A 16047-nucleotide genomic window follows, 5' to 3' on the forward strand; every position below is an offset into this window, starting at 1 on the left:
CATAAATAAACTATAATATACGTCAAAATTCTAATCCACTTATTACTGCCGTTTACTCCTCATATTATTCTTACACTGATACTTTCACCTTCAAGACCATCGTGCAGGTACCTAGTAGGTATTTCTATCGTCTAACAGTATGTATTCTGAAACACTATTTCACTGAAACTGGTACAATCTAAGGTACAATTTAATTTTAAACTGAAATACCTAGTTAATGTAGTTTAAAAAGTATGAACCTGTATTTTTAAAGTTCATAAGATTAAAAATTATTATTCTTGATAAATATTTTCAAGTCCGGTCGATTTAGACCAAAATTTGACTACCTACCCAAATTCCCGCACGAAGCTGAAAATCAGTAAAATTGTTTAAAAGAATGTTCCCCATTTTGTCCCCTGTAGGTATAGATAATTATTCAAGGTTATAAAAAATGGTTAGGTACGCGTGTGTTTTATCATAAAAATACTTTGACAAAAGTTCAGCAACAACTGCTAAAAAGGGTTGCAGTATTAAAATATTATGTGATTGCAAAAAAGCCGGACATAAAATTATAGTGTAGTGGAAAACCGCGACTAATTTTTTTTACATACCTACAGGGGAAACATGGGAAACTTTCAAATTTTATTTTTAATCACATTTTAAACATTTATCTTACCTACTGATTTTCAGCTTGCTGGAAGTTTGTATGTCCAAATTGATTGGACTTGTTTTTATTATACAGGGTTACAGGGAAAGTCGATGTAGATCCGTTAAGGGCATGTAGTACACATCATTTCTGAATGATTTCACTATGTAACCCCCCATCCTAAACTTAACCGTTTTCGAGATATTCGAGTTTTAATTTTTTTTATGAAAATGCCCAATTTTTCGGCTATTCAATTGAATATTTTGAATATTTTTGACTCTTATGATTATTTTTTTTGTTTTTTACATGAAGAATGAGATGCTTAATTACTTCAATGACTAAAATTGCATGTAAGTTAACTAAATAGGTCATTGTAGACGATCGAAACTTAAGAAAATAAGTACAAATTATAAAAAAATATTTTTCTTTTCTGGATATCTCAAAAAATTATTATGGCACTTGCTCTGCAGATGTGCTTAAAAACATCTATATTTTATCAGCTATCCAACGAGGTATAACACTCTAGGGTATTTATTAACCTCAAAGGTGAAACTTAGTTTCTAAGGCTACATGGCAGTCAGAATAAATAGTCCTTATTTAATCTAATTAATTTGACTTAGTTCAGCATCATCATTTCAGCCTACTGGCTTCCACTATTGAACATAGGCCTCCCTCGGCTAGGTACAACCTTCATGCATCCATCGATATCCCGCTATCCTGACCTAGGAGATCATTCAGTTTTATAGCATTTTTTTTGTTCACATCGTCGATCGTACAAATAATGACCGTAAGTACGCCAACTATTACTTGAGCGTAAGTAGTCACTTACGTCCAGTAACTAGTCATTTACTGGCTATTGTTTGGAAAATAACGTAATCGGCGCGTTGTTAACGCTAGGTGGCATACAAAGTCACTCACGCTCAACTCATAGTTGGCATACAGATCGTCGGTGATTGTAGTAAGCTAAATGAAACAATAAATCAGTTCAAAATAACATTTAATCACCTAATGTTTTTGAATAAAATTTTATAGTTCATGTTCTACGTGTCCACCTCTATTTCGCACACATTTTCTCATTCTTTCACGTAGTCCACTTTTCACTACACCATGTAGTTAATGTTCTTCTTATGTCGTTAGCAGCATTAATTATCCTTTCTTTGAGAACTTCCACTGACGATATGGGGTTGGGCTCACTGTAAACGAGGCTCTTCATGTGCCCCCATACATAAAAATCAATGGGGGTCAGGTCGGGACATCTGGGTGGCCAGGGTAAAGGCCCACCTCGTCCAATCCATTTGTTAGGATAGTTAGTGTCCAACCATTCCCTAACGCTTCTTCTGAAATGAGCAGGGCAGCCATCATGTTGAAACCACATGTCCCGCAGTAATGGGAGATCATTAGTAGGTCACCTAAGTTACACACATAAGTCGTATGGGAATCCGAAAGCACAATAATTCGCATCTACCATGGACGAATCGCATGAGTAGACTAAAATGGATGGCAAGCAAACAAACGACCAAATACAAAACAATGGGTATGTTGTATCTCCAAACTTGTTTTTGCACATTATTTTTCTCACTCTCATCTGCATAAATCGAAAGTTGTCTCGCTCACATGCACCGGATTAACTTGAAGGACAATATCCGAGGGACCCGTTAGACCTACTACCTGAACCTTTTCAACTATGTTTTTTTCTATGAGTTTAAATACAACCCTAGGTTGTTATACCTCGTTGGATAGCTGATAAAATGTAGATGTTTTTAAGCACATCTGCAGAGCAAGTGCCATAATAATTTTTTGAGATATCCAGAAAAGAAAAATATTTTTTTATAATTTGTACTTATTTTCTTAAGTTTCGATCGTCTACAATGACCTATTTAGTTAACTTACGTGCAATTTTAGTCATTGAGGTAATTAAGCATCTCATTCTTCATGTAAAAAACAAAAAAAATAATCATAAGAGTCAAAAATATTCAAAATATTCAATTGAATAGCCGAAAAATTGGGCATTTTCATAAAAAAAATTAAAACTCGAATATCTCGAAAACGGTTAAGTTTAGGATGGGGGGTTACATAGTGAAATCATTCAGAAATGATGTGTACTACATGCCCTTAACGGATCTACATCGACTTTTCCTGTAACCCTGTATAAGTAAGCTAAAAAGTTAAAAACCTTGTATGACTACGAGCCTATGCTTCCTAGTCCCACTGTTCATAAAATTATGATTAAAATATGTATATATTTAGTAATAAGAGGAGCTATGACTTAACATCCATAAAAATGAACCTATGAAATGACATTAAAAAAAATCTAGATAAATATTTATTTTGAATTCTGGGCTACCTATGTATTTCTTATAAAATTTTTGTTATTTTATATTTATATAATTTGTGCTAATCCAGAAACCATGCTTTAATTCAAAGATCTTATCAGTATTCAGCTGTTTTTACTAGACAGTTATTGTGGTTATAGGTACCTATGCAGTTATCCATCAATGCAAACGAGTAGTATTTAAAGTAATATATTTTGTAATAGTATTGTAAAATGGTTAATGGGAGCATGTATATATATTATAACACAAGTAGTTTACCATAAAAATAAAAACATGGAGAAAATATTAATTCTTAATTTATTTAAGGAAGCTATACATTTTATGTACTACAATTATATTTAATAACTCAGGCCCCGGAACCATAGACACAATAATATAAAATCTATTGTGTCTGGGACCGATCAGGCCGCTTGGGGCTCAATGGGTTAAAGCATTATTCATTTAATTCCCTATTTGATTCCCTTTCTTCCATTTCAATAATTGTTTGGGCCCAAGCTTCTGCTTGTTTGTATCTTTGTTTTGTAAGATAGGGTTTGATCCACATCTTATTTACTACAACTACAACGCCTGCAACTGCAAGACCCATGAAGAGCTTAGCAGGTAAATTGGACTTATTAACCCAACGCGATACTGGTGTCATTTTACTGGGAACTTGGGGTTTTTGTGGAGGGTTTCTGAGCACTTTGATTATTTTTCATATAATATTCTGCAATCAATGGCTGCCAAATATATACTCCGCCAATTACTCCTAAAACGGTTACTAAAACTATTTGCCCGTTAGTCAGATATCTTGGTCTTCGTATTCTCATAGTATTTTCTGCCGAATATGTTGTTATTATTATTTGCAGTACTATTTTACTATAGATTGCTCGTTTCGTAACATTATTTTATAACCTCTAAAAATCAAAATTTCAGCACAATTTCAGTTTGACAAATAACAGCTGTCACTTGTCTGAAAATTGAAATGTCAAAGTAAAATGTAGACAAAAAAGGAACAAGATAGGTAATAAAAGTTAAGTATAATGCATTTATTACACCTTGCTAAATTTAGAAAGGTCATCGAGAAATTAGAAGCTAGTGCAATATTGATAACTCTGTGATGACACAGACATCATTATGAATTTTGATACTTGACAAGTTGATTTATTCACACTTGACACTGGCAAATAGTCACATCTTCTTGCCATGAAAACAAAAAAAAAAGAAAGTTGATTTATGATTAGTTGACATTAAATTCGATAATTCGTTAAACCTATATAGTGTTAATTTAGTGCTTTCTCTGAAATTTTATCCATTTATACATTTTATCACTGTGTTTATATTTGAGACTGTAAAGTGAAAGAACAAAATGAATCTAAAACGAAGTTTACCCAATATATTGATTACAGGTACATGTTTAGAGGTTATGTTTATATTGTTTCACTACGCATGGAAGACATTTAATGCCGAATTTAAATATAAATAGGAACCCCTGGAGTTGGAAAGTCAACCATTAGCAGAAAATTAGCAGACCGTGTAAAATTTGCGTGGCGGGAGGTGTCCAAGTTGGCCGAAGAACACAACTGTTTAGATGAATTTGATCCGGAATACCAATGCCCTTTCCTTAATGAAGATAAAGTAAGTTTAGATAGAATAAATAAATACACAATATACAACGTATAAACAACAATGAAAATGGGGTTTCTTTAGTTAACTGCTGCACGTATTATAGGTTTTTTGTGGGAGGGGAGGGGGGAGGAGGAGGGGGGGACCCTCCCTCCAAAAGGGGAAAGTTAGGAAACCAATAGTTTTGGAGAAAAATCAATTTTCCTATTCTAACCTCAAAATGTATGGAATTGGTGTAAAATCATTTTAACTAAGCATTAGACGATAATAACAAAAAATTTACGATACATAAATAAAATACAAACAAGTTGTGTAAACCTACGTAGTTTTTTTATTTGAGTGGGAATCGCCCTATAGTCGCTTCTGGCACTCGCCGGCCGCTGATACACAATGTCACTATGACTTGGCTAAATATTTGTTCCAATTTTACATATCTTTTTTTCTTATTTAAAGCTGCTGGATGTCATGGAAGGAATGATGGCGAAAGGTGGCAACATTGTGGATTACCACGGTTGTGAATTCTTTCCAGAGAGATGGTTCGATGGTGTCTTTGTTATCAGGACAAACAATACAACATTGTTTGATAGATTATCTCAAAGGTAAATATTATATGAACTCAATTAAACAGATTATAATTTTTTGGTATTGTTAATCTAATCAGTTTTGAAGTTATTATAATATGTTTTAAGATTATTTCTAAATCGATTAGGTAATTAAATGTTTTCTCTGTATTTTTATTTTAAATTGAAAATAAATCCATGTATCATTCAAGTATTACATAAAACCATGTTTTTTTAGGGGATACACAGGCAAAAAATTAGAGGACAATATACAGTGTGAAATCTTTGAGACTTTACTAGAAGAAGCGCAGTCATCGTATAAGCCAGAAATCATTGTAGAGCTTAGAAATGACACTGAAGAACAGTTGCAAAGCAATGTTAACGCTATAGTGGAATGGATTGAAAGATGGAAGGAAGAAAATATATAATTTAACAATATTCTGGTTGTTTTATTCATGTCTTTTTGAATTATCAATCATATTATTAAAGATTGTTAACCTAGTCCTTCACACATTAAAAACAAAATTAACTGACAGAGATGCTAGTAGCTATAAATATATACATTTACACATTATTGTCTTTTTAAAATTTGTGTATCTTTAGATAAATTAATGTTTAATTGTTAGTAAGTGGATAATGCACCTATGCAGGTTTATAATATTCATGTATACAGTGTAAAATATAGATTACTAGCTTACCGCCTGCGGCTTCGCCCGCTTTGTCTGAAATCTAATAAATTATATACAAAAACCTTCCTCTTAAATCACTCTTTCTAAACAACCGCAAACCGCATCAAAATCCGTTCAGTAGTTTTATAGATTTAAGCATACAAAGGGACATAGGGACAGAAAAAGCGACTTTGTTTTATACTATGTAGTGATTACGATAAATACTAATCAAAATAAAAAATGGGTATCCTTTAAGCTATTACCAATTTAATTAGTTTTGTGTTTCTTAAATAATATGGTTTGTCCTCAAAATAGTAGATCTGTCACCATAATGTAGTCACCAAACAATGCAAAATCAGTTCCACAATAAATCACCTAAAATCCTGAGATATAAGGTCTAGTACCAAATAAATGTATTTGTATGTATTATAATAGGTGTGTCATAATAAGTATTTAAGCAAACTAATTTAAAAAGATCACCAATAAATCATATTATGTTACTAGAAAATTGCATTAAGTTCAAATAAAAAATTAGGGTTGTCATCATCGTTTCAACCAAAAGATTCTGCTACTTAACTAGACTCCCAAGGTTCTAAATTTCCACTGGTATATAGTATAAATTATATTTAAATAACATTTTTAACAGAGTAGTAAATAAAACAATTAAAGTCAAAATAATCAAACAAAGAAATTAACTAAAACAACAAATTATCCACAACGATAATAAAATGCACCTACAACAATGAACGTGAAATCGCGAATGAAGTAAACTAACTAAACTTGCATCTCTCTCAATCAATCTTTAGAGTCAATTTTTAAAGCGCGCCAATTTGTCTTTGATCATTTTTTCATTAAAATTATAAATTGATGTATTAAATTGGTAACGAATACTATTAATTTAATATCTGAACGAATTAAATGTTACTACTGTATTGGTGATAAAATATTAAATAAAAAGGAGTCGCACTAGTCGCAGTCAGGGATCGATAAATCGATTTATTTGGTGACAGATCTACCATTCTGAGCACAGAGCTATTATTAAAGTAACAAAACTGTTATTATAAGAACGAAGTTTACATTCATGTAATGCAAAATAATTTTATTGGTTATCGATCTCTTATTTTACACATAATATATTAACATTAATTTGATAATTCATACCTGGGAACAATTTTTGTTTATCTGAGAACGAAAATATTTCGTGGTGATAGATCTATTTATTAGGTGATACAACTTGATGACAAATATAAATTTTGGTGATAGAAAATATAGTTCCCATAAAAAATATATGCCTTAATAATAGTGTGGAGAGTTTTGTAAAGAAATTATATTAAATACTCAGTTTGACTTGTTAGGAAAAACTGCAATATCTATAAACTACATTTAAAATAAAACAACAGCATATAAATAACCTATTTATTATTCACTGACAAATATAAGAAATGCATTAAAAATTACTTTACTGTATTTGACATTATTGAGTTTTACCTGTACAATTCATTATATTCAATTTGCGACAGAGCTTATGGGCCCTCTTCACAATGGGTAGTGTTGGGCGAGTAGAGGCAATCACAATAGTGTAGAGGGCCTAAATGTCTATGATCGGCTGTAATTGTACAAGTTTCTTCATATCCGCTGATCGCGACAAATATCGACGATCATTTGTTGGACCAACACTGCCGATGATCAAGAGGGCCCTTTAGGTAAATACTCAATAATTGCTTAGACTAGCTCTCAAATAGTATTCAGGGGATGGAATGTGGACTAAATGCTATATGAGAGCAAACTGGATACATCCCACCACTTTCTGTTAAGGCGCATTCACACACACATTCGCTCGCAGATCTTCAAGTATTGCTTCACAACTCTACAGCTCGTCCTTCTTGGCGTTGCCCTTTCTGTCCCAGCCCTTGAGCTCGCTGCTGGACTGTTCGGCAACATACTTCAAGAAGTCCTCGATACCGCGACCACCCTGTAATGGAACAAAGATTTTACTTACTTTCCATTTATTTATTTTAAAAAAGATTAGTAGTCATTTGATATTTGGTTTTATAGCATTCAAATGTTTTTGCAATGAGAAATTTTTAATGAATAATTCGATACGGGTTTGAATCCCGCGTCGTGATCGAATTTTATCTACTCTTTAAAAATTTCTTATTTACAAAATATTTGATTGCTATAAAACATAAAGATTAGTGTCAAAATACGAAAACAAAATAAAATATTATTGACCATGAAGCAGTAAAAGTTTGATCAATTCAATTTTAGGATTTACATGTTAACATGATAAAATTAATTTAGTTTTAACTTCATATATATAAATAACTAGCTTTCCGCACGCGGCTTCGCCCGCGTTTTCAAAGAAAAACCCGTATAGTTCCCGTTCCCGTGGCATTTCCGGGATGAAACCTATCCTATGTGTTAATCCAAGTTACCCTCTATATGTGTGCTAAATTTCATTGTAATCGGTTCAGTAGTATTTGCGTGAAAGAGTAACAAACACAAACACACATTCTCACAAATTTTCGCATATTAGTAGGAAGGATAGGATGACGAAACAACTCATTTGCAATCTATACCAAAAGGTACTCCTATTTTTATTCTACATTAGTTCATAAAAAACAATCAAAACCATTGAGATATACATATGGAGACGAGACCGCCTACATCACTTATGTTCCGCTCAACATACGCCATATGGCGTAACTGCACGCTCATTTTTTATTTGTTTTAAAGTGAAACGCATCTAATATGCCTTCGTGTGTGTTACACACAAATAATACGGAAAAGTGCAAAGGAATAACTTTCATCGTACCTAACTAGATAATAATTTTTAAAACTTAGAGCAAAAAATGGCGCACAGATTTTGTTCGTGGTGTCTCCTCCATACGTAGTAATATTATCTCAATGATTAAAACTTACATTGTATCTAACTGGTCGCTTATTGGCGTCCTTGGGCTTCCAGTAGATGGTGGGGAAACCGGAGACATCGTACAGTGACTTGGGCCAGTCGTTGGCTGTCGCGTCGATCTTCACAATATCTACCTCTTCGTCTTTCAGCTGAATAACATAATATAGTAGAGTTAGAAAAATATAACAAAATTAAATAAAATATTGGTATTTAATAAAATATAAACGATTACTTCATAGAAATAGCAGAAGTAACATAAAGATTGAAATATCAAAGAAAACTCAACATATTTTATAATAATAATAATTTCAACACACTAAATCAGCGATGAAGGTTCATCAAATCTTCCAAGAATGAGCCCTGATTACTATAAATGTTGCTAAATACTAAACTAAAATGACTGAATGTACCCAAACAAAAATACACAAAATAAGAGAGCGTGTGTTCCGAGCACAAGTGCCAGAAGTGAAACTTCTTCGGCAAGATTCAAATATACCAAAATCGTCGCCTTACTCCATGACGTGACCTTGAAATTTTACTCTCAACGCGCCTAAAGAAGTTTCACTTCAAAAAATAGTAAAAATAAGTCACCTTGTCACCAAGTTCCTCCCACACGGGAGCAAGTTTCTGGCAATGTCCACACCAGGGTGCATAGAACTCAATGAGGGCATCCCGTCCACTGTCCGTCACCAGCTCCTTGAAGTTCTTGCCGACAGCCACCTTCACGGGACCAGAGTTGTCTTCGGGCAATGCTTCAGATTTGATGAACGGCTCCAACTTGCCAGCGAGGAGGTCTTTGCTGAACGCCAGGAGGTTCTCAATGCTGGAATGATCAGTATTTGTTATTAACAATAATAAATATTATCTTTATCTCACTGTGGTAAAAAATAATAATTAAAAAAAATCAAATGTTTACTGACATAAAATCATTCAGTATGTGTATAATCGAGATAATTTTTATGGAATAGAATATACGACTAATAATAATTTTACGTAATTAACTATAATCGCGTTACAATAACTTTTGAAGTAGTAACCAAACAACAAAACTGAGTAATTTATCACTTTAAATTAATATTACTCACTCCTTAACCTATCTTACTCAAAAGTTTGAAAAAAAACGTAATCAAAATCAAGCAGTAATGAAATTTCAATGTTGCCAGTGGCGGTACGTTCATACAAGCCGAAAAGCCCGGCTTGCCTAAGGAATTCGCTACGAGACAGGAAAATACCCAAATTCACTTTTGAATATTCGCGCGCAACGAGCAATTCAAAATTTGCTCCGAAATTCAATGAAAACTCACCAACAAACAATGTCGAATTCGAGTCAAACTTTTTAATTTCATCCTTCTTGCTATCTAAATAAAGTCGTACTTTGTATAAACAGTGCGGTGTCCTTCTTGAGTGACATATAGTTCTCTCGCTTGCACTCGTGGGCTTTTACCGGGCTTTGCGCTTATCTCTTCTAACGTATGAAATTTCGTTGAAGTAGCTACATACCTATCTGTAGAATTCTATAGCAATTTATATGGCCAACAAAGCCGGGCTTTAACAGTGTGAAGATAGTTACGATTGCGCGTCGCGCGAACGAACGTCGTGAATATTATTGTTAGTATGGTTTAGCGCATGATTATACCGGTGCGGTGTAATTTAGGTTAAGTTTTTCGAATTTTGTGATAAAATAAGTGTCGCGACACAGATTGTATTGTAAATTGTGATGGTTTGCTTTGTGCTCAGCGGGGAAAGGTAAAATCATTAAACTTTACTGTAAAACAACGATTAATTTCTTCATCAAAACCAACTCCCGATTTGTGCAGTAAGTAACATAAACCAAATTTTAATTGTAATGTTTACGAATTAATCGATTTCATGAATGAGAATTGGTTAGAAGAAGCCTTCTGATGAAACTTGCACATATTTTGGTATTTACGATTCTTGCTAGTTGTTCTTCCACGGAGCGTGCTTTCTCAGCGTTAAATTGAATTCATAGGTAGGTACTAGGTAGGTACGTATTTAAGAAATACACAAGGCCAAGAACGCCTTTCTGAATTAACAATGACTGTCATTGAGAAAGAGCTGTTAATTGAATTAAAACAATCACCTATGACCTAAGTAGGTACCTACTTCTATTCTGATGTTATAAAATATTTCCTTCAGAAAGATCGGCGTTTTGAATTAGAATATAAATGATCTGTACAATTTTATAATATAATGTCATACAGTTTTATATAATTTATAGATATAGATTTTAATATGATTGTAATGGTAAACGTTTGACTCAACTGTTTGCGGGCGCGCGTGAAGATTTAGAAGATTTGATTCGGTATGTTCACATTTTTTATAAGTTTTATAACGAACATAGGTACCTACTTAGTAACACAGTGTATACCTTATTCAAGAAAAGGGTACCCAGCAAACACTTCGAAAAATTTGGGCTTGCCCAGTCCTTACACCCTAGGCACGCCACTGAATGTTGCATACCAAATAATCAACATGCAAATAGAAATAAATAATTGTGAAGTAGATTAGAATACTGATAAGGTGGCAAAGTAATAAATGTACATTTTATGAGTTGGCAACAAAAAAAAAATATTTAAAAACATTGTTACAGTTATTAGGATTACATAAATTTCTTTCTTAATATATAAGACAAAGTATGGTTGTTGTTTATATTGTTTTTCATTATTTTCTATATACATACCTGAGATATACGAAGAATATCACTTAGTCAAATATGTTAAATTTTAAATGAGAAGGAAGATCTCTCGTAAATTAATGTACCAAGAAGGCGGATTATAATGCTACTGTAATCTTAGCTTTAGCTTAAGTCTTTCACAAAAAAAAAACAGCGTGTATGCTGAGGACACGTGTCAAAAGTGAAACTTCTTTGACAAGTTTCAAAGATACCAAGACTTACTCCATGACGTGACGGTATTGCCATGATGCGACCTTGAAATTTTACTCTCAAGAAGTTTTACTACAAAAAAAAAAAAAAAACATCTTACCTAAACTCAGTGCTCATAACGAATTTGTTTCCATCAGCATCTCGTCCAGCAACAACTGGCTTGTCACCCTTCGCGAAATCAATGCCATAGTCATTCAGTTCGTGCGTAAAGTCGTCCTTGTCGGACACTGCGAATGTAATTTCGTCCATTTCTTTGGCGACCTGCGAATATGGGAATTATTAATTAATTTGACCACTTTGATAAAACCGGCCAAGTGCGAGTCGGACTAAAGATGGTTCAATTGGAAGCATTCATTATTATTTTATACTAGCTGTGCCCCGCGGATTCACCCGCATTGCTCCGCTCCTGTTGGTCTTAGCGTGATGATATATAGCCTATAGCCTTCCTCGATAAATGGGCTATCTAACACCGAAATAATTTTTCAAATCGAACCAGTAGTTCCCGAGATTAGCGCGTTCAAACAAACAAACAAACAAACAAACTCTTCAGCTTTATAATATTAGTATAGATTTCTCTGGTTGTATCGATCTCTATAAAATTGAATCCTACTTCTACAATTCTCATATTTTATGTTTTATCTGAAAGAAAAGGGGCTAAATAACTGTTATTTTTTTATGAGGATGATGAACATTGAACATATGATGATTTGCATTTAACTTCTCAAACATTACTTTAAATCCAATATATTCACACACCTTAAGCACTCTGTTCCTCCAGTAGTTTGTTCCCTTGGGGTTCTTAACGTAGTCGACATCGAAGTAAGCGACAACCAGGGGGTCGGTGAAGTCGCGCATGTTGTCCTTTAGACGGATACCGACTAGGCCGTGGCTAAATAATTATCAAAGATTTAATATTTACATAAAATAAAATTCTTGATAGTAAGTAATATTTTTTAGAATTTTTTGAGCCCTGATTTTGTTATAAAAGACGTCAGAAGGAAGGCAGCATGCGTGTATCAACAAGATGATTCTGTAGCACACATCGCATTCTTGTCATCATTGTCTTTTCAATAAAATACATGATAATGTCTTTTAGAGAAAATGGCACGAATTTTTCTAGATTTTCTTATTTGAAATTGATAAATTCATTGTGGTCAAAAATCTCTCATTGATTAACTTTTGGGTAGGAAAAAATAATTTGTATTTTGTTTTCAACCTACTATGTACTAGCTTATAGTAACCAGGTAACATTCAAATACGATACTATAATATATCAGTCAACTTTTCGTCACTATAATATATCAGTCAATACAAATAAACGATCATATCCCGTGTCGCTGCATCCCAATAAAATAAAATTTATATGCAATAAAATTATTTCTCTCGACATTCGAAGGGTCCGCCCCAGAACTCGCGATCGACAAGGGCTGCCTTATTATTATTAATCTGTGATAAATAGCATTATGTTCTAACATGAAATATCAATTATGTTGGATGCCTGACGAAATGGAAGCGGATCAGCTAGTTCACAATATAGTAGACTAACTTTTCAAAGAAAAACCTACATAGCTCCCGTTCCTGTGGTATTTCCGGGATATTTTATTCCCGGAAATCCCAGCTTATGTCTTATTCTTGTTCTTTAGCTACTAACATACTAAATTTCATTGTAATTGTTTCAATAGTATTTGCGTGAAAGAGTAACAAACACCCATATATCCATCCTCACAAACTTTCGCATTTATAACATTCCTACTAATGTTGTAAATGCGATGGATATGTCTGTATGTGGAGGATATGTCCAAATACTTACAAGTTTTCCTTGATGAAGCCCTTCAGGGAGTCAGGCTCGCCATTGTATACAACTGAGGATTCTTCGAATTTGTTCTGCAGGCGTTTTGGACGGTACAGTACCACATTGTCCCTGTTAAAGATGAATGAATAAATAATCAATAAAATTACTTAATTCATACAACGTAAAGTAACTATTAACCTATTTGATTATATAAGAAAAAGTTGCAAACATTTTTAGTATTTTTAGAATCTATCTCGTTGCAGCTGCGACGAGCTAGTAAACAAATTTAAAAAAATGCTTGATTTTCACTATAATTCAGATTTTTTTTATTGTATTAAATGTAGTTTTCACGCGATTTATTTATTGTACCTAATATTTACAATATCAAATCTATTATAAAATTTAACTTCGACATATTATGAAATGTATGATATGAACAAAAAAAAATTCTATAGGTAATGTAAACTGTTGAAGGCCATAGATTTTATGCTTTTAAATTGTTGTGTATAGGAATGTTGATAAGTTATCAGTGTACACCATTTAAAAGTCATAAAAATACTAGCTTTCCACCCGCAGCTTCGCCCGCGCAGTCAAAGAAAAACCCGCATAGACCCGTTCCCGTGGGATTTACGGAATAAAACCTATCCTATTTCCCGGGGTAAAAAGTAGTCTATGTCCTTTCTCAGGTATCAAAATATCTCAATACCAAATTGCATGCAAATTGGTTCAGTAGTTAAGGCGTGATTGAGTAACAGACAGACAGACAGAGTTAATTTCGCATTTATAATATTAGTATGGATGGCAGGAAGTTTCGATTGAATCCATTTAAAATTTAAATAGAAAAAAATCATCAAAATTTATACATTTTTAGTATGTAAGTAACTTTTTAGCATTATAGGGTATTTTTTTTTTTCTAATCTAAAAGCTCATTATGTATTTTAAATTTGAATGCTATTAGATATTGTGTGTGTATAATAATCAGATTTATCAATAGTTATTGGAATGATTAAATCAGTTTGATTGAAAGAGAAGATTAAATTGATTTTCATGTAAACTCATAGTCTAATTGCATTGTGAGGTATTTTACAAATGGTGTATTAAATACTATTAGATATTAAATTATAATTCAAAGAAAATCGGAATATGAGGAGAGAGAATTTAAATCAGACAAAAAAAAATTATCAGGACTTAAATTTGAAGAAACAGGATTTACAGCATAATTAGCATATTCTATACACTTGCAGAAATACTAATTATCATAATACTGATAAATAGATGTAAGTTTAAAAATAAAATAAAATTTAACTTTTAACATAAAATGAATTGCTAATTAACTATTGCCAAATTTTAAGTAGCGCAGTGTAGTATTTAGTGTGGTAGGTGCTTCTAAATTCTAATAAAAATAAGGTTGGCTATTTTAAAATAAAGAATTTGTATTTTTATACTAAAAGTTAAGTAGTAAAATACTTATTACTTCTTCTACGATATGACTTTCTTGACATGCATGATAGATAACAAGAAAATATGTATTCATATGTTTGTTGTTACTATGTTATGTACCAAAGTTAACGATTAAATTAGATATTACAATCCTCAACACTAACAGGTTTGTGGGCTTTAGTAACATGTGGTTCACTAAAGTGTAAGCCATCAGCTACCTTATATTCTCAGTTATAAACATCATGAAATTAAAATACTCACTTAAATCCAGCCTTGTCAAGGACCTCCTTGGCTGATGAGTGACCAAAGGTGATTTCTTCACGCATCTTGTCTGCCGTTTTCAAGAACTCGCCCTTCAGGTCTGATTCCTTCTCGAAGAAGCCAACAACAACAACTTCATCCTTGTTGAGGAAATCTTCAAAGTTGGCGACTGTAAGCAGTTCCTTGGAGCTGGGGCCAACTTGGGCGCGCATGTACTTGACAATACCGTCTAGGGAAGAAATAATATGTTGTGTTAAGGATTAATATATTATTCTAAACTCGATTAACCAATTGAGATATAAATGGACTTTTAATATTATAAATGAGTTTATTTATATAATCATATTATTTAATTGGTTAAGAATATACCAGCTTTATTACTAAAAAGATATAAGAAATAACAATTGAAAGAAAACTTACTTGATTCCCTGGGTCCATTGTATTCCTGTGATAGTTCTCCTTTGCGGAAGATCTTCAAAGTGGGGTATCCAGATACAGAGTACTTTTCACAGAGGGTCTTACCACCTTCAGTACAGTCCACCTTAGCTAGGGCTACTGGTGGATCGTCATTTTTAAGAATGCCGGCCGCAAGAGCGTATTCCGGTTTTAAGCGTTTGCAATGACCGCACCTGAATCATATAAAATAAAGTTAATTTTTTCGTTTACATTCTCGAAGTTTATGGGGGTCAATAATCTCTCCTCAACTTACCATGGTGCGTAAAACATGACGAGAGCGGTGTCATGCTGAGAAATCGCACTATCAAAATCTCCATCAGTAAGTTCTAGTACGTCTTCCTCTGAGGCCTTACATAAATAAATTACACTTAACAGTAAAACTAACTTAAGTGACCCTATCATTTTTGCGTGCTTCACGATATCTCTCGGCGACAAAGTGAAGCTAAGTTAAGAGAGAGGACAAGGACCGGAAAAATACACGTATGATGCAG

At 33.1% G+C, this 16047-nt stretch overlaps 3 protein-coding genes across 3 annotated transcripts; 1 reads left to right on the plus strand and 2 right to left on the minus strand.

Moving 5' to 3' along the window:
- Positions 1-3306: 3306 nt before the first annotated feature.
- Positions 3307-3904, minus strand: LOC123694639. The gene is given in 2 exon segments (XM_045640132.1): positions 3307-3550; positions 3585-3904. Coding segments are annotated over 2 exon segments (342 nt in total). The 5' UTR covers positions 3768-3904; the 3' UTR covers positions 3307-3391.
- A 251-nt stretch (positions 3905-4155) lies between these two features.
- LOC123694630 (adenylate kinase isoenzyme 6 homolog) lies at positions 4156-5561 on the plus strand. Its single transcript, XM_045640120.1, has 4 exons — positions 4156-4346; positions 4424-4575; positions 5017-5162; positions 5362-5561. Exons 1-4 carry the CDS (start codon positions 4307-4309, stop codon positions 5549-5551), a joined length of 528 nt encoding a protein of 175 aa, XP_045496076.1. The 5' UTR covers positions 4156-4306; the 3' UTR covers positions 5552-5561.
- A 1632-nt stretch (positions 5562-7193) lies between these two features.
- LOC123692951 (protein disulfide-isomerase A3) lies at positions 7194-16036 on the minus strand. The gene is made up of 9 exons (XM_045637805.1): positions 15810-16036; positions 15521-15729; positions 15101-15329; positions 13418-13528; positions 12364-12496; positions 11708-11868; positions 9294-9525; positions 8714-8851; positions 7194-7763 (listed from the first exon to the last, which is right to left on the minus strand). Exons 1-9 carry the CDS (start codon positions 15956-15958, stop codon positions 7659-7661), a joined length of 1467 nt encoding a protein of 488 aa, XP_045493761.1. The 5' UTR covers positions 15959-16036; the 3' UTR covers positions 7194-7658.
- Between the last annotated feature and the right edge of the window lie 11 nt (positions 16037-16047).

The sequence above is a fragment of the Colias croceus genome, chromosome 1 (genome assembly GCF_905220415.1).
Source record: "Colias croceus chromosome 1, ilColCroc2.1".
Classification (NCBI taxonomy): Eukaryota; Metazoa; Arthropoda; class Insecta; order Lepidoptera; family Pieridae; genus Colias; species Colias croceus.